The sequence below is a fragment of the Pseudophryne corroboree genome, chromosome 1 (assembly GCF_028390025.1).
Source record: "Pseudophryne corroboree isolate aPseCor3 chromosome 1, aPseCor3.hap2, whole genome shotgun sequence".
NCBI lineage: Eukaryota > Metazoa > Chordata > Amphibia > Anura > Myobatrachidae > Pseudophryne > Pseudophryne corroboree.
Genome location: NC_086444.1, coordinates 964,022,918 through 964,044,992, shown reverse-complemented (window position 1 = coordinate 964,044,992; position 22,075 = coordinate 964,022,918). Strand labels below are relative to the sequence as shown.

The 22,075-nt window shown below is 44.5% G+C and overlaps 1 protein-coding gene across 1 annotated transcript in view; it reads left to right on the top strand.

The window, feature by feature from the left end:
* RXFP1 (relaxin family peptide receptor 1) overlaps positions 1 to 22,075 on the top strand; it is a 589,706-nt gene that overhangs the window by 414,785 nt on the left and 152,846 nt on the right. Inside the window, exon 5 of the mRNA XM_063920473.1 lies at positions 11,273 to 11,344. Within this exon, the coding sequence (XP_063776543.1) occupies positions 11,273 to 11,344 (72 nt within the window). The remainder of the gene's footprint in view (positions 1 to 11,272; positions 11,345 to 22,075) is intronic.

Below are 22,075 nucleotides of genomic sequence, written 5' to 3'. Positions count from 1 at the left end.
GACTCTAAATCCCCGTGGAATCATTTGCTGTCTGTAATATTTGGTGAGCGATATACCATGCATGAGGTAATCTGTCTCACGTTTCTTCAATTTAGTGAGTTGTTCACAAAGCTCCTCTATTGTCTGGATTGCATCTTTGTGAGGCCAGTCATCTTTAAATAGAATATCTTCAGCCTCTTCATCGGTAAAACGATGTGTGTATCCTTGTGTAGCCGGCATACCCCTGCATCCCGCAGGAAAGGCAGCGCTGGCCGCAGTTGGAATCTGGGAAGCTATATTGCTGGTTGTGTCCATCTTGTTGTATAAGCAGATATAAAGGATGGCTGCTGAAAAAATAAAACACCAGAACTGTGTGAGCCACAGGCCTGGATATTTGAGCGGTGGGTGCTCGGTTCCGGGTGGGGGCAATAGCTCCCTGGTGTACAGATTTGTTTAGAACCGTCACTCCTTTGCTGCCAAAAGTGGATGTTCGGTGCCTTCAGTGGAAATAATAGATAATGCACATGGAGACTGCGGCACTCAATTTTCTGAAGTTGAAGAGTTTTTACTGAAGCATAATTTCAAAAGTTACAAGATGCCTTTACAAGGCCGACGTTTCGGTGCTGCAAGCACCGTCTTCAAGGCAGGCATGGATGGTATTACAGGTACAAGAAACTAGCAAGACAAACAAACATAGATTTCTTACCTAAATAGGCCCACAGACATCACGCCGCTGGAGAGCCGGGACCGGACTCCGCTTCCGCCTGCCGCAGCTGCGTCTGCGTCACTTCCGGTGACGTCAGTCGACTACCTCCTACGTTACCATGGAGACGCGTCCCGTAGTCATGGTGACGCGTCTAACTCTCTGGCCGCCTCTATGGAGCCGCTGACTGATCTCCCCGGCCCTCCAAGCGGCGATCTGCTGAACAAACACAAGGGGACACATTAGTAATTGCTCTGCTGGGCATGATAGCACATAAGAGGGTATGCAATAGAATATGCAGACATGGATACACACATAATGCACCAGATGGTGCACTAGACATGGAATACCCTACTGCTGGCATCAAGCCATCATCCCAAACCCCTCAAACGGGGTTTGCCTAAGTCTCAAATGATGAGGGTAGCAAGAATTGCGGATGATCCAGCTACCGCCGCTAAAGGCATTGATGGCGTGGTTGACAAATTCATAACCAGGGGCTATAGTCTAAACCTTTTGAAACAACAAAAAGAGGAGGTGTTAGCTATGAACCGCAACGAACTATTATGCCCCAGTGTTCGCACTACTAAAGCAGTAATCCCGTGGAGAATGGCCTTCACCACCTCTAGCCCAGTGGTCCAAAGGGCGAGTCGGGCCTTGTGGCCCATAGTTGCGACAGACAAAGAAACAACATGCTTTAGGCATAAACGTCCCATGCCTTGTTTCACTAGGGGCAAAAACATCAGGGACTTGGTGGTCCACACGGACATCACGGGCTTTAAGCAAACTCCAGCGCAAGCACACTTTATGACTAAACCAGCAGGGTGCTACAAGTGCCCTAGATGTACTACCTGCACTCATATGATCACTGGCAACTCCTTCAAACACCCGCATGAGGACCGGCGTTTCAAGATTAAACATACACTATCTTGTCAATCCACGCATGTCGTGTACATCATTATATGCCCCTGCCAAATGTATTATGTGGGCAAAACCAGCCGTACCGTCCGGGAACGAATGGCCCTACACCGTTCATCCATAAATAAGGCTTTGAAATCCAAGGTAGCCGACCAACCAGTGGCTCGCCATTTTCTCTCTGAGGGACACACACTGGCACAGTTTAAGCACATTTTGATAGATCACGTCCCCAGTTCATTACGTGGGGGTGACCGAGACGGCCAGCTTCTAAGATGCGAAAGCAAGTGGATACATGTTCTCAATACAGTATCCCCTAACGGCATGAATGAACGTCTGAACTGGAACATCTTTGGTGGACATTAATTCATCAATCACTATATGCGCTCTAGTATATGTGCTTTACTTTACAGCAGTGTGAGGCCTAATCCACCTTGGCCACTTCAGTGTGTTGCTTTCCTACTTTGTCTTTCTTATCTTCTTCCTTCATTCTTTATACAAACAATATCTTTAATGTCTAGTGCACCATCTGGTGCATTATGTGTGTATCCATGTCTGCATATTCTATTGCATACCCTCTTATGTGCTATTATGCCCAGCAGAGCAATTACTAATGTGTCCCCTTGTGTTTGTTCAGCAGATCGCCGCTTGGAGGGCCGGGGAGATCAGTCAGCGGCTCCATAGAGGCGGCCAGAGAGTTAGACGCGTCACCATGACTACGGGACGCGTCTCCATGGTAACGTAGGAGGTAGTCGACTGACGTCACCGGAAGTGACGCAGACGCAGCTGCGGCAGGCGGAAGCGGAGTCCGGTCCCGGCTCTCCAGCGGCGTGATGTCTGTGGGCCTATTTAGGTAAGAAATCTATGTTTGTTTGTCTTGCTAGTTTCTTGTACCTGTAATACCATCCATGCCTGCCTTGAAGACGGTGCTTGCAGCACCGAAACGTCGGCCTTGTAAAGGCATCTTGTAACTTTTGAAATTATGCTTCAGTAAAAACTCTTCAACTTCAGAAAATTGAGTGCCGCAGTCTCCATGTGCATTATATATATATATGTGTATATGTGTGTATATGCAGGTGTGTGTGTATATATGTGTGTACATGAGTATGGGTTGAATTACATATGTTTATAATCACACACGGGAATGTGTTTCATCTTTATTTCTGTGTTATATCTCTGCTCTTCATCTGTAATACATAATGTATTAAAATATATAAGAAGAATTTGTCTATATGTATCAATAGCCATAATGGTTATTTACAAATATTAAACATGCTGGACCGAGTAAATTGCGAGAAAAGCCTTACCAATAATATAAGTCAGGTCCAATACGTTTTTATATTTGTTTTTATATTTATTTGGATTTGTATATAACATTTCTCTCTCACTAAATATGGTCACGTCATTTGTGAGATATATAACTAAAGCATAAGTATAGAAAGAACAGTTAGTACCCTCTATGAAGGGGATCTTTCCTCCGATGACGTCACTCACACCATGTGATTAATGTGAACCAATGATCAGCAAGTCACGTGATCGGAAATTCAGGGTCACGTGTACCAAAGGATCCTTCTAAAACCTAGAAACTACAATAAGTACCTTCTAAGAAGGGGACGATCGAGTCTCCGATCATGTGACTTAGATCACATGCTACAATGGGACCAATAGGATTGTATAGAATCCGGATCACGTGTTCCTTTATGTCACGTGACCGGCTTCATTCAATTTTAGTTTTATGTATAAATCAAGTAATAATACTCATTTTGAGGTGGGATTTGTTCTGCATATAACAGCAGATTTTTGTGCAAATAATGATATATTTAAAGCTATATTTGTGACGGTTTGCTGCAGTTTTTAATTAAGCACCGGACAGGTGTTGGTTATTGATTCATGAAGGAGGGTATAAATAGAGACCCAATATACATTGAATTTATGCTCCTGAGGAAGCTGGATCACTCTGTTGCCAGCGAAACGCGTTGAGCCTGTCTAGCCACCTGGGCATCATTCCACGATACATTGGGACTTTGACATCTTCGGCACCTATTGGACATTGCTCCCATCACTGAAAAATTTCTTCCAACAAAGATAAAAGACCGGATCCACAAACACAGCTAGCAATGGACTTTTCCTAAAGCTGATGCCATCATATATCTCCATTGTGGAACTGGTAACTATCTTCTGCTACAGTGAATGCCATCTGGAGATTGTCCTAGCCGTAACAATATATGTCCCAGAGGAGAGTGGATGCAAATAGCGATTATACCCAGGGGGAATTTATGATTTTAAGTGTTATTAAGAATAATAACAGGAATCTACTCCTGGTTTTTTAATGGTTTAATAAAGTGTTATTTTATTCAGCAAACCGTCTTTATATAATTTTTACAGCCAGCGCTGGTACTTTGTGTTTTTATTTTCAATATATCGGGGATTTGACCATCCCCTTACCAGCTGCTGCTGGCTGCGCACTTACATATCTTTTTACTTTCCTACACCAGAAGAATGGTGCCCGCAATATGTCGGACAATGTCCTATAGTTAACATCCAAATTAATGGAGTACCAGTACAGGTTATGCTAGACACAGGTTCTCAAGTAACCACTATACAAATGAAGATCTTCCAGCAATATTGGGGAGAAACTGGAATTATGCCACCCCCGCCAACTTGGCTCAGACTTTTTGACAGCAATGGACTGAGTATATCATGCCAGGGATATTGTGAGTTTGACTTTAAAATTGGGCAAGCCATCCTCCCGAAACAGGGATGTATTATTACTAACGTGGACGACCCAACCGTTCCCTCTATAATTGTAGGGATGAATGTGCTACAGAATTGCCTTGAGGAACTAATCACTGCATTACGACTGGAATTATCCAATACACCGTCAATCTTTCAACAAGCATTACATAAAACCATCAGAACCCTGCAAGGATAACAATGGTTTGTTAATGCTTCAGGAGAAGTAGGAAAAGTAAAAATAGCAGACCGACGACCAGTGATTCTGCAACCCAACACGGAACCCATTGTGTGGGGAAAGGCTCGATGTGGACCCCAGGGAAATGATTATGATGCCATCGTGGAACCTTATCATGTGGCTCATCGTGATGACATTATAATAGCGAAAGTTCTGGTTACAGTAAAAGGGGGACGAGTGCCTTTACGTATTCTTAATCCTCATGACTATCCAGTTAGATTATTTCAAAATCAAACCCTCGCTAAGCTGTTGTGGGTGACTTTTCAGGACATTGTCGATGTGGTTTCTATGCCCACTCAGATAAGTGTTGATTCAACAGAGTGTGAGGGAAAGAAAGATATATCTCCTTGGTGGAGAGAAATACAGATAGGGGAAAAAGACACTGAAGGAGCTCAAGCAAGGAGTCCTGAAAGTTGTACAAGAAAACTCTGCCACTTTCAGTAAATATTCGGCTGATTTCGGATTAATGGCCCAGGTTCAACATTATATCCCGACAGGAAATGCACCACCTATTAAGGAGCGATACAGACCCTTGGCTCCAGCATTATATCAACCAGTGAAACAAATGTTAGAAGACATGAGCAATTCGGGAGTGATAAGAGAGAGTCACAGCCCATGGGCAGCCCCAATAGTGTTAGTAAAGAAGAGAGACGGAAACTTACGTTTCTGTGTAGATTACAGAAAACTCAATCAAATAACGCACAAAGACGCTTACCTGTTACCAAGAATTGAGGAGTCCCTGACAGCATTACAATCAGCCACTTATTTCTCCACACTTGACTTAACCAGTGGCTACTGGCAAATTCAAATGGCGCCTGTTGACCGAGAGAAGACAGCGTTCACCACCCCCATGGGACTTTATGAATTTGAAAGAATGCCGTTCGGGCTTTGTAATGCGCCAGGGACGTTCCAAAGAGTAATGGAGCACTGCTTAGGGTACAAGAACTTTGATATGGTGCTTTTATATTTGGATGACATCATAGTTTTCTCAAGAACATATCAAGAACACCTAAAGCATCTACACAAAGTCTTCCAACGTTTAGCCGAGTATGGTCTAAAAGTCAAGCCCTCAAAATGCTATCTCCTGAAACGCAGTGTACAATATTTGGGGCACGTTGTAAGTGCTGAAGGAGTAACCCCCGATCCGGAGAAAATTGCTGCAGTACAAAATTGGCCTATACCGACCACCTTGAGAGAAGTAAGGAAATTTTTAGGGTTTGTAGGATACTATAGGAGACTCGTGAAGAGATTCGCTCACATCGCAGCCCCATTACATGAATTGCTCCGTGGAACCCCTAGGATCCAACAACATCGAAACACTCGTATAGTCTGGACCACTGTTCAACAAGCTGCCTTTGACCAATTAAAGTTACTACTAACTCAAATGCCTATATTGGCATATCCTGATTACAGCCAACCCTTTCAACTCTATACTGACGCCAGTTACCACGGGTTAGGAGCTGTCCTGTCGCAAAACCAACAAGGAAAAGAACGAGTGATCGCTTATGCGAGTCGGAACTTAAGAAAAACAGAAAGAAACGATGCAAATTATAGCGCCTTCAAATTGGAATTGTTGGCATTAGTGTGGGCTGTTACAGAAAAATTTAAGAACTATCTAGCCGCCACTCCGTTCATCGCTTTTACCGACAACAATCCCCTCTCTCATTTGGCAACAGCTCATTTGGGGGCCATGGAACAGCGATGGTGCTCCCGGCTAGCTAATTACCAATTCACTGTCAAGTATAGGAGCGGAAAGAGTAATGTTAATGCTGACGCCTTGTCACGACTATCCGGTCCAACTGAAATGGTTGATGAGGAGGATGAGTGGGAAGATGTTGAAATGCCAAAGTTCCATGATCTACTTGTTCAGCAACGGTTTGTGACCGCCAGTGCACAGTCAATGCAAGTACAAGTCACCTCAAGTGTAACAGAAAGAGAACTTGAGGAGAAATGGTGTCAAATACAGCAAGAAAGCTCAATATTAACCAAGTTGAAAACTCTGTTGCTTTCAGGAAAAACGTTAAATAAACTAGAGCGACAATTGATCGAACCAGAATTGCTAAAACTTTGGCGTCAACGAGATCGTCTAAGGATACAAAGAGGACTTCTTGTTCGTGGCAGGATTAATCCGAGAACACATCGCCCCGTCACGCAGATTGTATTACCTCATCAGGATAAAGACCTTTTACTCCAAGCATACCATGATCACTCAGGACATTTCGGAGCCCAAAAATTGGAGGCGCAACTACGGAAAAGATTCTTTTGGATTGGGATGCGAGAAGATATAGCCGACTGGTGCGCCAATTGTTCGAATTGTGTCCTTCGCAAGCCCGCTCCCACTAATCAGAAAGCCCCTCTTCATCCTATAATGACTACCTATCCACTGGAACTGGTGTCCTTGGATCATATCAAATTAGAGCCTAGCCGAACTGGATACCAGTATGCTCTGACCATGATAGATCATTATTCGAAATTTGCTGTAGCCCTTCCAGTGCGTGATCTTTCCGCAAAAACCACTGCAGAACTACTCTGGAGAGCCTTCATTCGTCCTTACGGGTATCCGGAAAACATACTAACTGATCAGGGGCCCGCTTTTGAGTCACGCTTGTTTCAAGAATTATGTACGTTATACGGATGCAAGAAGCTGAGAACGACGGCATATCACCCCCAGTGTAATGGACTATGCGAAAGGATGAATCAATCGTTGATCAGTATGTTAAGGGCGATTCCCGCAGCGGAGCGTCAAGAGTGGCCAACGTTGCTACCAGAGATTACCTTTCTATACAATAATACAGAGCACAGCTCCACTGGTTACACTCCATTTTACCTGCTATTCGGTCGGGAGGGTAAATTACCTGCAGATGTGAGATTAGAAGTGCCTCAGGAAATTGCACAAGAAATAATTCCCCATATGGATTGGGTAAGAGAGCATCAGAGACGTTTAAAAACCGCACAAACTATCATCAATCAAAGAATGGATCAGGTGCGGAAGCAACAGGCCGAAAGCTACAACAAGAATGCTTTGGCTGTGTCTCTGAATATAGGTGATTGGGTTTTGAAGAAGAACAACCATCGACATAGCAAGCTGGACAGCTATTGGGAAATGATACCTTATCGAATAACAGAGATTCCACGACCTGAGGTAGCTGTCTATCGGATCGCCAAAGAGGATGGACGTTACTCCTTAGTAGTACATCGCAATCAGTTAAAAAAATACAAAAATCCAAATGTTCCAAAGGAAAGCGCTGGAAGTGAAGAGACTGAGAGGGTGAGCCAATGTATTGAATCCTTGCTCAACGACTCCTTAACAAATGTGATGGGGCTGTTCTGGCCAGCATTAGTCTCTATTCCTCCAGGATCAACCCTGGCGACTGAATAAATCTTATCCCGTGATATTGAGAAGGAAAGTTGTAACATACATGATTCTAGGATAATATTGCCTCATGAAATAGCATGTAATGAACCTGATACAGAATTCACTCCTTTACTGAGAAGGTCAGAAAGGAGTACACAGGGCATACTCCCGTCTAGGTACAGATGTTAGCAATTTGCAGATATTTTTGTTTTGTTTAATTTTTTTTATTGTAGTGATGTTCTAATTATAAGTTATGAGTCATCTGAAGTTATGCGTGCGGACACGCATAGTTAAAGCCGGGATGTATGTAACACCCTGCATTAGTAATGTAAAACTATGTGGTCACAAATATGTATAGTATAGTGATTAAAGTAAAAGGTTATGGGATTCCTTTTATTAAAAAAAAAACCTGTTAAACTGCATATACCCTCATAGAGGGTAAAGATTTATATAAATAACCAGTATATCACCCTCACGGAGGGCAAATAGTTTGAACTGAACAATTGATGTCGCAGTGAGCTTATGGGCTCGTGGCCCCAAGGACTGGCCCACTGACAAACTTGTGGGGGTTAATCGGAGCACCAATAGGGTGAGGAGAGCCAGCGCATGAAGGAGAGTGGATGGCGGGACTGATCCGGGAAACCTGGAGGAAGCTGATATAAGGAGGCGACTGGAGATCCGTTAGAGAGTCTGAGGGGAGAGAGAGCAAGTATCGGAGCTACGCTACTGCGGCTGAGTGACACACGGAGAGAGAAGTTTCCCCGGCTAACCGTGAGGAGAGACCAGATTACTGACCTGTGGGAGTCTCTGGTGATCCTGGCCGTCATAGTGGGACCCGGTTTCCTAACCCTGCAGACAGAGAGAGCGGTCTGTGACGGCGGGGACGGAGGAGGCTGGCCCGAGTGAGGAGAGACTTCCCTCAAGTGACGCCTTCCGAGAGGCGGCAGAGACTTCTCCAGCCAACCCGTTCAGAGGAACGATGACCCTGATGCAGTTAGTGACAGGAGGACCGGAGTGGTGAGCGACTCCCATAACCCCATATAAGGCTAAGGGAAGTTCCGTATAAATAGTGTCAGAAAAGGGCTTCCCACTGAAGAGAATCTCCAGCCGTACTCCCCTAGAAAACTAATATAAATGAGCCTCACACTGAAGGGGATGTGTTGCAATATCTCATTTCACTGCATATGATGAATCCATGAGAAGTATTATTTACTACAGTAATTACCAGCCTATAAAGGAAGGATGTTTTAATCTATTAATATACAGAAGTTAGTTAGTTAACCAGAAACAGAACAGTTTAACTTCGTCCAGAGATAGACTTACCTCAGCCACAGCACAGACACGACAATTGGCAGTGATATCAGTTGTTATTCTGTCACTTTGATTTAAGAGCAGAAAGTTTTCTTCTCCAACTCAAACAAGCTAAATAAGAGAGAAGTAATTGCCATCAGTTTTCTCTGACACATTTCCGAAGCGTTAGCGCAGTACAGACTAACAAAGTTAATGGTTAATAATTAGAGACAAATGTATATGCAGTAACTAAGGATATATTTCAGCTACCCAATTCTACAATACATGTGTATTTATTCAACCAGGATTAGTTTTGGAAGAGACAGAATCTGATTATATTGCATACATAAAAGGGATTATAAAGAGTGGCTCGTTAAGACTAAACTCTTCAGGATAGCAAGAGAGCTCATTGTCGGAGTTACATCGGTAATGTAGTATTCTAAAAAAAGAAAAGACTTCATGTGCACCAACGTGATGGCCATAAGTCCCTGCGCAGTCTATATTATTCATAAAAGTTATTAGAGTCGGAGTTAGTATTTTATGTTTAGAGTAATATATTAGTAAGATAAATTGTTGCTAGATACAATATTGTATCAATGGTAGTGACTAATAGTAGTCATATGAATATAATGGTCGTTTTATATGAGTAATGCTGTTACAGATAATATAAACTTTTCATTCCTACCAGCCAGAGTCAGCTGAGATCGTCGGTTGGAGTACAATAAAACCCTACATTTATTTACTTAAGTGTACTGGTGATTACTGTTATAATACAGTGCTACTTGTATTGACATAAACTTTGATGTTACCATTGGTAAATGTTACCTAGTGTATCTGTCAGTCTGAACATTGTAAAAGTAAAGTAAATTGTTTTAGTTTTAATTACAAGTTACGGTACATACTTCAATCTCCTCTTTCGGTAAAATCAAGAGGGTCGTACGACAGGTACCCTTATCATAGAATACTGTTGTGTTGATAAAACAAACTAAAATAGAGGTGTACAGTATCACTGCTTTATCACTTCTCCGGGCTTAATACATCTGCCACATGTACTCTTTATATTATGGGGCTTATGCAGGGAGTAACAAATTTAAAAAAGGAGCACATTTTCACTTTGGCAAATCCATGTTGCACTATAATATAGGTAGGATGTGCAGATTTAAAAGGGAGATTGGTGTGGCATACATAAAAAATTGTTTATTTATTAAAACTCCAGAGAGGTCCTAGCACATTGTATAGAGACCTTTGGTGCCCACAGTTCCCTAACTCCCTCACTTTCCTACCTTTTACCCAGTGCCAGGTTACCAAATAGGCAGAGTAGGTACCGGCCTATGTTCCCCGTGACAACGGATTAAAATAATATTGATTTGATCTTAAAAGAAAATGACAATCAAGCTTTTTTAAATTGTTTCTAAATGACCTAAAAATGAATCAACTGAAGAAATGAAAACGTTACATTACTCAATAGAGAAAATACTGTATTAATGTAATTTACCCAATAGCAACTTAGGGGGTATCCAATTAGCCTTGGTTAATTACCGTGGCTAATTGTCTCACCGGGGGTTTATCCAATTATCCCCGATAAACTGGCGTGAGTCACGGCTTATCAGGGATTTTGTTTCAGCTGCATCAGGTCTGTTTCTACTGAAAACACACAGGAATCACGAAAAACGCCCGATGTATCTTCTGCTGTAATTGGATACTCCCCTTAAAGTACATAAAGCACATTCACATTACAATTTCCAGATTGTAGACTGTTGGTTGATAAAATTAAAAACGTATTAGGAGATAATTTGTGAGGGGACCCCGAGATTTCGACTACCTAGGGGCCTCCACAGGGTTTTATGCCGACACTACTCTTACCACGCATTGCACCACCATACCACATTTCAGTCAGGTGAGTACCACAGTTGACAGATCTTTGCTCAGAAGTTTGGGGAATTTGATAAATTTAATTATATAATTACTGAAATAGGTGTTACAAATATAAACTACATTTAAAAAATTGTTTTTGATTAAATATAAAAAATAATAATAATAATTTATGGTTTATCATTTACAGGTTACTGCAACATAATATGTTAAAGAAACTTGGGCCAAATGGATTCTACCAGTATACAGACTTGCGTAAATTGTAAGTTTACATTTTCATTTTTAGTTTACATCAGTGTCCATTATCATAAGAATATGGCTTGACCTTTTTTTACTCATCTGTTTTCTGCATACCATTGTCCTTGCATCCATGTAATGATGCTGCTGCAGACATCCACTTTCCCCTGTGAATATACTGTGTATGAAACCTTAACATGCTTATTAATGGTTGTTAACGAGATTTTTCACAATTAGTAATGCTTCCTCTCAGCTAATGACTTTGGTTGATTCGGTTGTTTTTTTTCTCTTGGCCTTTGCTAAATACTATTCTAATTTCTTGTATGGCCATTATGCTTCAGAGAAGTGACAGTGTGGTTAAAGAAAGACAAATAATGTATTGAATGACAAATGAAATTTGTTCATCTTATATTGGATTCGAAGCCAATGAAATTACCATTATCTGTTATTTTTATATATGATATTGGAAGTATCTTTTAAGGCTATACAATGTGAATTGAGAAATTCATCAATCTGAAAAATATGAAAATTTTCATTTTTCCTTTCAAAAAGCCATTAGGGTGCTTATATATATTTGTATTCTTTTTGCGTGCGCTCAGTTGATGCAACTTGTGTCACTAGCACAGATATCATCAGTAACAAGTAGGAATATTGTAAATATTGGAATGGAATTTGCATGTGGCCTGTTATGTGGCATCAGTGCAGTGAGATAATCCTAAAGTAACTGAAAAGTTTGTTATAAAAAGGGCCATACTCAATTGGGAGCAATATTTTTAATAATCTCACACTGCAGGGTTTTTCCCATGGGTGAAAGATTTTTGGTATTCAGTGGGTGCGTGTTTTTGTTTTGTTTTTCACATGGTGCACTTTTTTCTCCAAACACCTCTAGAGCAAGTCCAATTTTTCCCAAAATCCATATTTTATGGAAAAATTGTGGGGACTTGCTTTGGAACCCTTTGACCACTCCCACCCCAACCACCCCTAATGACTAATTAAGCAATTTAAAGTTTCTAGTTAGCTTAATTAGTCCATGATTACTCACTTTCTGCGGCATTCTTCTCCGCGTCACAGACAGCGGGGCTTCCAAGGACTAAGCACAGCTACTCTGCATTACACTACACTACCGCTCACCCTGCACCCCCCCTCCCCCGTGCACACTGCACCACACTACTGCTCAACCTGCACCTCCCCTGCACACACTGCTCTACACTACACTACCACTCACCTTGAACCCCTCCCTGCGCACACTACACTACCACTTACCTTGCACCCCTCGTCACACACACTACATTACATTACCACTCACCTTGCGCTCCCACCCTGCACACACTACACTACCACTCACCATGCACCCCCTCCCTGCACATACTGCACTATATTACACTACCACTCACCCTGCAACACTCCCTCCTTACACACACTGCACTACACTACCACTCGCCCTGCAACCCCTGCCTCCTTGCACATTGCACTACAGTACACTACTGCTCACTCTGCACGCCCTCCCCGCACACACTGCTCTACAGTACACTACCGCTCCCCTTGCACCCCCTCCCTGCACACACTGCACTATGCTACACTCACCCTGCAACTCTCTCTCCCCGCAAACACTGAACTACACTACGCTCATCCCGCACCCCCTCCCCGCACACTGCACTACAGTACACTACCACTCACCTTGCACCCCCTCCCTGCACACACTGCACTATACTACACTCACCCTGCAACTCTCCCTCCCCGCAAACACTGAACTAAACTACACTACGGTCATCCCGCACCCCCTCCCCGCACACACTGCACTATACTACCGCTCACCCCGCATCCACTCCCTGCACACACTGCACTACACTACACTACGCTCACCCTGTACACCTTTCCCACACACACTTCATTACACTACAGTACAGTATCACTAAATGTTTCATGTGGACCATAAAAAGGGAAGATTCCCCTGAATTATTATATTTGAAACATTTAATGGGTACTGCGCTATGCCTATGTGCAACACTGTCATGCCCCAGTCATAGGTCTCCTCCAGTCAAGACTTAATTAAATCTGCAATTCAAGTGGTAAAATAGGCTAGGAGCCACATGAGACTTCTTTAATGGAATCAGCTTCTTGTTTAGGATAATAGTCTGTAGACCAGTGGTTCCCAAACTATGTGCTTAGGCAGCCTGGGCCCTGGGGTACCTCGGGACACGTGCAGGGTGCCTTGGATTGATGTCAAGAATCAATTCAAATATTTATGGTCAATGTAATAGGCAAAACCAGCGCTGATGTCTTCCAATCATAAATTATGTGGACAACCAGAAGTGAATCCTGTCCCTCACCACATAACTGAACCTAAGGATGACATATAAGCACATTTTACTTAATTTAATTATTTTTTCTAAATTTCTTAATAAGAAACTTTTGGCCTAGGGGTGCCGTGAAAAAAATTCTGATACTCTAGGATGCCGTGATTCAAAAAAGTTTGGGAACCACTGCTGTAGACCTTGGATAAGTATGTTAAGCTGCTTCTTAAGAAAATGAAATCACTCTCTTTGTGGTATCTGCTCATGAACAAACAGATCAAAGGATAAAACTTTGATCTGTTCCTAAAGGGAAGTATGGTGCAAGTTTGGATGAATGTATGGTAGCAAAGTATAAAACATAGGGTATCTTCACACCCCTTTCACACTATTTTAGTATCACCTGAATCTATTAAAGGGCTTTTGGAGCAGTTTTCATGAAGCTGATCACAGTTAAAAAAAATTAAAAAGCGAGAAACAAAATCATACGCATCTGCCCAGGGACCAGTGATCAGTGCTCTGGTGCGGGCTGCCGGTCATCGGGGCTCCCTGCAGATTGCTGGTGTTTCAGCGACTACGCATTTCAATAAAGGGTAGGGCCTGATTACAAACTCTTAAAACACAATTGTGCTTGCACGCCATGCTCTTTTTCATAGTATTAAAACGGAACCCCCTACTGTCCTCGTTTTAGCCAAGCATTTACCTCACCTATTCCAAAATCAAATAAAGATCCGACCCTCCCTTCCTACTACCATCCTGTTACCCTACTAAATATTGACTTAATTATGGGCAAAATCTTGCCAGACCAACTACAGGTCTTTCTTACCTCTATACTCACAGACCATCAATTGGACTTTACTAGAGATAGGCACTCTGTAAAAGGCATTTGTACAGCCATTGCGGCAGTAATGGCGACTAGTCTTCAACCTGACTCCTTGAGCATGTTATTGTGCATTGATGCACAAAGGCATTTGATAGGACCCTACCTTTATTAAATATTAGACAGACAGGGATTTGGACTGAGTTTGAAAGCTTTAATCAAAATTTTTATCCCCTTCCTACCACTTCAATATTAGTTAATGAGACTGTGGGATAAGGCCTTGTGATCTCCAGAGGAACAAGACAGGGTTGTTGTCTTTCACCTTTGCTCTTCAATATGGCTCTGGATCCCATGCTTAGAATCTTACTAAATTGGACACCGTTTAAGTGGATAAGTGTTGAAAAAGAGTAAATGAAGATATCGGCCTTTGCGGATGATGTTATTTTATTTGTAAATAGGCCCGAAGAAGACTCTTGGACCATTGACTTCACATATTAAAGAATTTAGATCGGTGTCACGTTTTGAGATTACTTTTGAGAAGTATACTGTGCTTTATTTGAGACAGGGTTATACACGTCTGGCATAGTATTGGGAGATTCCCATTGGATGGGCGACTAAGTCAATGACATATTTAGGGGTGCAACTTCCCAAAAATCTAAATAATCTACAGTATATGCCCTTAACTTGAATAGTATTGTGCATAGTGTTAGGGAGGAAGCTGAGAAGTGACGGCATCTTAACATCTTGTGCTTAGGTCAAGCAAACTTGGGGAAGATGATCTTGTTCCCAAGAATCCTTTACCTTTTCCAGTCTCTTCCGATTTTATTGTCTAAATGAGATACTATGGAGATTGAGAGGATAATAGGCACTTTTATTTGGATTAGTAAGAGGGCTAGGATTGGCATTTTAAAGCTTCAGCAAAGTAGATACAAACATGGTATTAACTTTAGTGATGTGCACCGGACATTTTTCGGGTTTTGTGTTTTGGTTTTGGATTCGGTTCCACGACCGTGTTTTGGATTCGGACGTGTTTTGGCAAAACCTCCCTGAAAATTTTTTGTCGGATTCGGTTGTGTTCTGGATTCGGGTGTTTTTTTACAAAAACCCCTCAAAAACAGCTTAAATCATAGAATTTGGGGGTCATTTTGATCCCATAGTATTATTAACATCAATAACCATAATTTCCACCACTCATTTCCAGTCTATTCTGAACACTTCACACCTCACAATATTATTTTTAGTCCTAAAATTTGCACCGAGGTCGCTGGATGACTAAGCTAAGCGACCCAAGTGGCCGACACAAACACCTGGCCCATCTAGGAGTGGCACTGCAGTGTCAGACAGGATGGCACTTCACAAAATAGTCCCCAAACAGCACATGATGCAAAGAAAAATGAAAGAAAAAAGAGGTGCAAGATGGAATTGTCCTTGGGCCCTCCCACCGGGTTCACTACGATCGGCCGGCCTCCCGGCAACCAGCATACCGGCGCCGGGAGGCCGGCCGCCGGCTTACCAACAGTGTGGCGAGCGCAAATGAGCCCCTTGCGGGCTCGCTGCGCTCACCACGCTACGCGCGCCATAAATAGTCCCCAAACAGCACATGATGCAAAGAAAAAAAGAGGCGCAATGAGGTAGCTGTGTGACTAAGCTAAGCGACCCAAGTGGCCGACACAAACACCTGGCCCATCTAGGAGTGGCACTGCAGTGTCAGACAGGATGGCACTTCAAAAAATAGTCCCCAAAGAGCACATGATGCAAAGAAAAAAAGAGGCGCAATAAGGTAGCTGTGTGACTAAGATAAGCGACCCAAGTGGCCGACACAAACACCTGGCCCATCTAGGAGTGGCACTGCAGTGTCAGACAGGATGGCACTTTAAAAAATAGTCCCCAAACAGCACATGATGCAAAGAAAAAAAGAGGCGCAATGAGGTAGCTGTGTGACTAAGCTAAGCGACCCAAGTGGCCAACACAAACACCTGGCCCATCTAGGAGTGGCACTGCAGTGTCAGACAGGATGGCACTTCAAAAAATAGTCCCCAAAGAGCACATGATGCAAAGAAAAAAAGAGGCGCAATAAGGTAGCTGTGTGACTAAGATAAGCGACCCAAGTGGCCGACACAAACACCTGGCCCATCTAGGAGTGGCACTGCAGTGTCAGACAGGATGGCACTTCACAAAATAGTCCCCAAACAGCACATGATGCAAAGAAAAATGAAAGAAAAAAGAGGTGCAAGATGGAATTGTCCTTGGGCCCTCCCACCGGGTTCACTACGATCGGCCGTCCTCCCGGCGACCAGCATACCGGCGCCGGGAGGCCGGCTGCCGGCTTTCCAACAGTGTGGCGAGCGCAAATGAGCCCCTTGCGGGCTCGCTGCGCTCACCACGCTATGTGCGCCACACTATTTTATTCTCCCTCCACTGGGGTCGTGGACCCCCACGAGGGAGAATAAGTGTCGGTATGCCGGCTGTCGGTATGCCGGCTGTCGGGCTCCCGGCGACCAGCATACCGGCGCCGGGAGCCCGACAGCCGGCATACTGAAGACCACCCCTCCCACCCACCCTTATGTTGTATAAACAGGACATGCACACTTTAACAAACCCATCATTTCAGCGACAGGGTCTGCCACACGACTGTGACTGAAATGACTGGTTGGTTTGGGCCCCCACCAAAAAAGAAGCAATCAATCTCTCCTTGCACAAACTGGCTCTACAGAGGCAAGATGTCCACCTCCTCCTCATCCTCGGATTCCTCACCCTTTTCACTGTGTACATCCCCCTCCCCACAGATTATTAATTCGTCCCCACTGGAATCCACCATCTCAGGTCCCTGTGTACTTTCTGGAGGCAATTGCTGGTGAATGTCTCCATGGAGGAATTGATTATAATTAATTTTGATGAACATCATCTTCTCCACATTTTCTGGAAGTAACCTCGTACGCCGATTGCTGACAAGGTGAGCGGCTGCACTAAACACTCTTTCGGAGTACACACTGGAGGGGGGGCAACTTAGGTAAAATAAAGCCAGTTTGTGCAAGGGCCTCCAATTTGCCTCTTTTTCCTGCCAGTATACGTACGGACTGTCTGACGTGCCAACTTGGATGTGGTCACTCGTATAATCCTCCACCATTCTTTCAATGGTGACAGAATCATATGCAGTGACGGTAGACGACATGTCAGTAATCGTTGGCAGGTCCTTCAGTCCGGACCAGATGTCAGCACTCGCTCCAGACTGCCCTGCATCACCACCAGCGGGTGGGCTCGGAATTCTTAGCCTTAGACACAGAGGTGGGTAGAGCAGTGGCCTACTGTACCGTACTGCTATATATTATATACTGGCGGTCAGCAAAATTATGCACTGTCCTCCTACTATATATACACCGCACAACAACTAAAATGCACCACAGGTATGGATGGATAGTATACTTGACGACACAGAGGTAGGTAGAGCAGTGGCCTACTGTACCGTACTGCTATATATTATATACTGGTAGTCAGCAAAATTAGGCACTGTCCTCCTACTATATATACACCGCACCACTTAAATGCACCACAGGGATGGATGGATAGTATACTTGACGACACAGAGGTAGGTAGAGCAGTGGCCTACTGTACCGCACTGCTATATATTATATACTGATGGTCAGCAAAATTATGCACTGTCCTCCTACTATATATACTGTTAGGTGCCGCGGTCCGCGGTGCCGTTCGGTCTGCTTCCGAGCGACGCTCACGGCCGCCGCACCTCCCTCCCTGCCCGCCCGGCGCCTAGCAACGCCAGGACGCCGTGTGTATTGTAGCCGCCGGGTCCCTGGCAACGCTAGGATGCCAGGCGTCCTCAGCCGCTGGGTCCATAGCATCGGGGACGCCATTGGCGGACCGCGTTCCCCGTTGCCAGATAGGATTGATTAGTTGCTCGTGCAGCAGGGCAGCTGCACGGCAACTAGTAATTAGGGTCTGGGGGCTGGTCTTGCTGGCCCTCCTGTTATTGGCCAGCAGGGTCTTTTTATGGGAGCCAGCACACTGCAGCCTCGCCGGTGATAGCTTCCTGTCTGCTGTTCCTGCCTTGCAACGTCTGTTCCTGGTCAGCTGTATCTGGTCGATCCTGCTCCCTGTGCTCCTGAGTTCTGGAGTTCTGAAGCCGGTCCTGGGAATCCTTCCTGTCCAAGTGAACCTGTTGCAGTCATCTGGGGGTTCTCGCTTGTTGGGGTTTTGTGAGTAGCGGCTTCTGCCGCGTGTTGCGGCCTAGGCCGCTTAGTCCTTGTGTTAATTTTGTATTGGTGGTTTTTGCTGAGGTTACGCTTTTCACTGTCCTCCCCGGAACTCGACGGTGCCGTGTGGGGGAGTGGACAGTGGTATCTTTTGTTGTTCTTTTCCTTTGGCGGCGTGCCGCACATATATTTAGTTTTAGGGTAGTTAGTAGCCCCTAGCTTTCTTATTGCTTTAGTTAGAGGTCCCCTTGTTATTATCCTGTCTCGGTTCACGCCTTGTCTCACTCTAAGACCTGGGGGCATCGGAGTTGGGCAGACCTAATCCGCCCTTCAAACGCAGCTGCCGTGGGCCCAAGAAACCATAGTCACTCAGGCGTGAACTGACCACACGGGTAAAACAATGGAGATAGGGTGCTAGGGGCTATTCCCGTACCACCCCTTATTTCAGCGTCACGTCCTGGTGCTCTGGACTCACTACGCAACATCTCTCTAGTTCTGAACATCAGGAACGTAACATTATCACCGGCCCAAAAAAAAAAAAAAAGAATAATATAAAGAGTTATTTGTTTTTGGTGGGCCTTGAAATTCGGCCTCATGAATCCGGCAGTATTAGGACCGAATCCCAGCCAGCTTTTGGCCAACCAGATTCAGGAACTAACTCAGATGGTTCAGGATCTTACTCTTCGGGTGAGATCGCAGGAAGATCTTTTGCGAGCCTCCCCGAGTATGATTCCAGAACCATTTTTTGACCGTTTTTCAGGTAAACGAAAGGATTTTTTTAATTTCAAGGAAGCTTGTAAGCTTTATTTTCGTTTAAGGCCCCGATCCTCTGGTACTGAGTCTCAACAGATCGGGATTGTGATGTCATTACTACAAGGCGATCCACAAACCTGGGCTTTTGGGCTAAAAGCCGATGACGTTGGCTTGCTCTCTGTAGATGCCTTTTTTAAGTCCTTAGGCCTTTTGTATGATGACCCTGATAGAGAAGCATCGGCTGAGAGCCACCTGCGTGCACTTAAGCATGGGAAAAATCCAGCAGAGGCGTATTGTACCGAGTTTCGCCGTTGGTCGAACGACTGTGGCTGGAATGACCCGGCCCTGCACAGTCAGTTTCGCCTCGGTTTGTCTGAAGTTATTAAAGACAGTCTCCTTCAGTACCCCGCTCCAGAGACTCTAGACAAACTCATGGAGCTTGCTATTAAAATTGATCGTCGTCTCCGGGAGCGGAGGGCTGAAAGAGGAGCTAGTTTCAGGCCTAGTCCATGTGTGTATACTTTCCCTGAGGACATCGAGGAACCCATGCAAATGGGGCTCTCCCGGCTGTCCCCAGAGGAAAGAACCAGAAGGCTAAATTCTGGTCTTTGCTTGTATTGTGGTGGCAAGGGACATATCGCACGTAATTGCCCGAATAAGCAGGGAAACGCTCTGACCAAGTGAATAGTGAGGGGGTTCACTTGGGTCTGCAGTTAATCTCCTCTAATGATTCCTTATTAGTTCCTGTAAAAATTTCCTTTGGTAGCCTCAGTTCATTGGTGTCGGCCTTCGTCGACAGTGGAGCTGCGGGAAATTTCATGGATCTTGGTTGGGCTCAGGCTTTGGGCGTTCCACAGATACCTATGGATAAACGTATCACCATGCACGGCTTGGATGGTGGTCCGCTTTCTAACGGGGTAATCACTCACTGCACACCTCCAGTACAACTGACAGTGGGGGCCCTACATTCAGAGAAAATCGAATTTTACCTTACCCATTGTCCGGCTGTCCCCGTAGTTCTGGGTCACCCCTGGCTTGCCTTTCATAATCCCACCATAGATTGGCAGTCTGGGGAGATTTCCCGATGGGGTCCCTTTTGTGTTAAGGAATGTATTTCCCATCCAGTTCGGGTTGCGGCTGTCACCCCAGAACTTATTCCTTTGGAATATCAGGACTTTGCCGACGTTTTCTCCAAGGGTAATGCGGATATTCTGCCTCCTCATCGGTCCTATGACTGCGCTATTGACTTAGTTCCCGGTGCCTCTTTACCTAAGGAGAGACTATATGCCCTGTCTGGGCCGGAAACTACGGCAATGAATGATTATGTACAGGAGAGCCTAAAAAAAGGCTTCATTAGGCCCTCGAAATCTCCATTGAGTGCAGGGTTCTTTTTTGTTGAGAAAAAAGATGGGTCGCTCAGACCATGTATTGATTTTCGGGCTTTGAATAAAATCTCTGTTAAAAACACCTACCCCTTGCCACTGATTTCAGTACTATTTGATCTGCTCCGGACTGCTGTTATCTTTTCCAAGATCGATCTTAGAGGGGCTTACAATCTCATCCGAATTAAATCTGGGGATGAGTGGAAGACGGCTTTCAGCACACAGTCGGGACATTATGAATACCTGGTGATGCCGTTTGGGCTGTCAAATGCTCCTGCCTTATTTCAAGATCTCATTAACGACGTCCTTCGCGACTTTCTAGCAAAGTTCGTGGTCGTTTATTTAGACGACATTTTGATTTACTCCGAGTCTTTAGAACAACATATTACCCATGTGCGACTGGTCCTTCAGAAGTTACGGGAAAATCATTTATACGCCAAACTGGAGAAATGTGATTTCCACATCACAGAAGTGTCCTTCCTGGGGTATATTATTTCTCCTAAGGGGTTTTTCATGGAACCAAAAAAACTCCAGGCCATCCTAAATTGGGCACAACCTACGAACTTAAAAGCAATTCAGCGCTTTTTAGGGTTTGCAAATTACTATAGGCGTTTTATTCATACCTTCTCTGATTTGGTTGCTCCTATAGTAGCATTGACTAAAAAAGGAGCAGACCCTTCCAATTGGTCGCCTGAAGCCAAGTCTGCCTTTCTGGCCTTAAAGCAGGCCTTTGTCTCTGCTCCAGTGCTCAGACACCCTAACCCGGAGCTCCCCTTTATTGTCGAGGTAGATGCCTCAGAGGTTGGAGTGGGGGCTATCCTTTCTCAGGAAGACCCGGAGTCTCAGGAATTACACCCATGTGCCTTCATGTCCAGGAAATTCTCCTCCGCAGAATCCAACTATGATGTTGGTAATCGAGAACTGTTGGCAGTTAAATGGGCTTTCGAGGAGTGGAGGCATTGGCTGGAAGGAGCTAGGCATACCATTACGGTGTTTACTGACCACAAGAACCTGCAGTATATTGAGTCAGCTAAACGGCTTAATGCTCGACAGGCACGTTGGGTGCTGTTTTTTACTCGTTTCAGGTTTATTATCACCTTCAGGCCCGGTTCCAAGAATACAAAAGCCGATGCCCTGTCACGTTGTTTTCTTCCGGTTCACAACAACCACCCGGCTACTACCCCCATAGTTCCATCGTCTGTCATCCGGGCTGGCCTCACACAGGATTTATTTACACAGCTAGTGCAGCTTCAGCAGCAGGCTCCCAAAGTCACTCCTGCAGATCGTCTCTTCGTCCCTGAA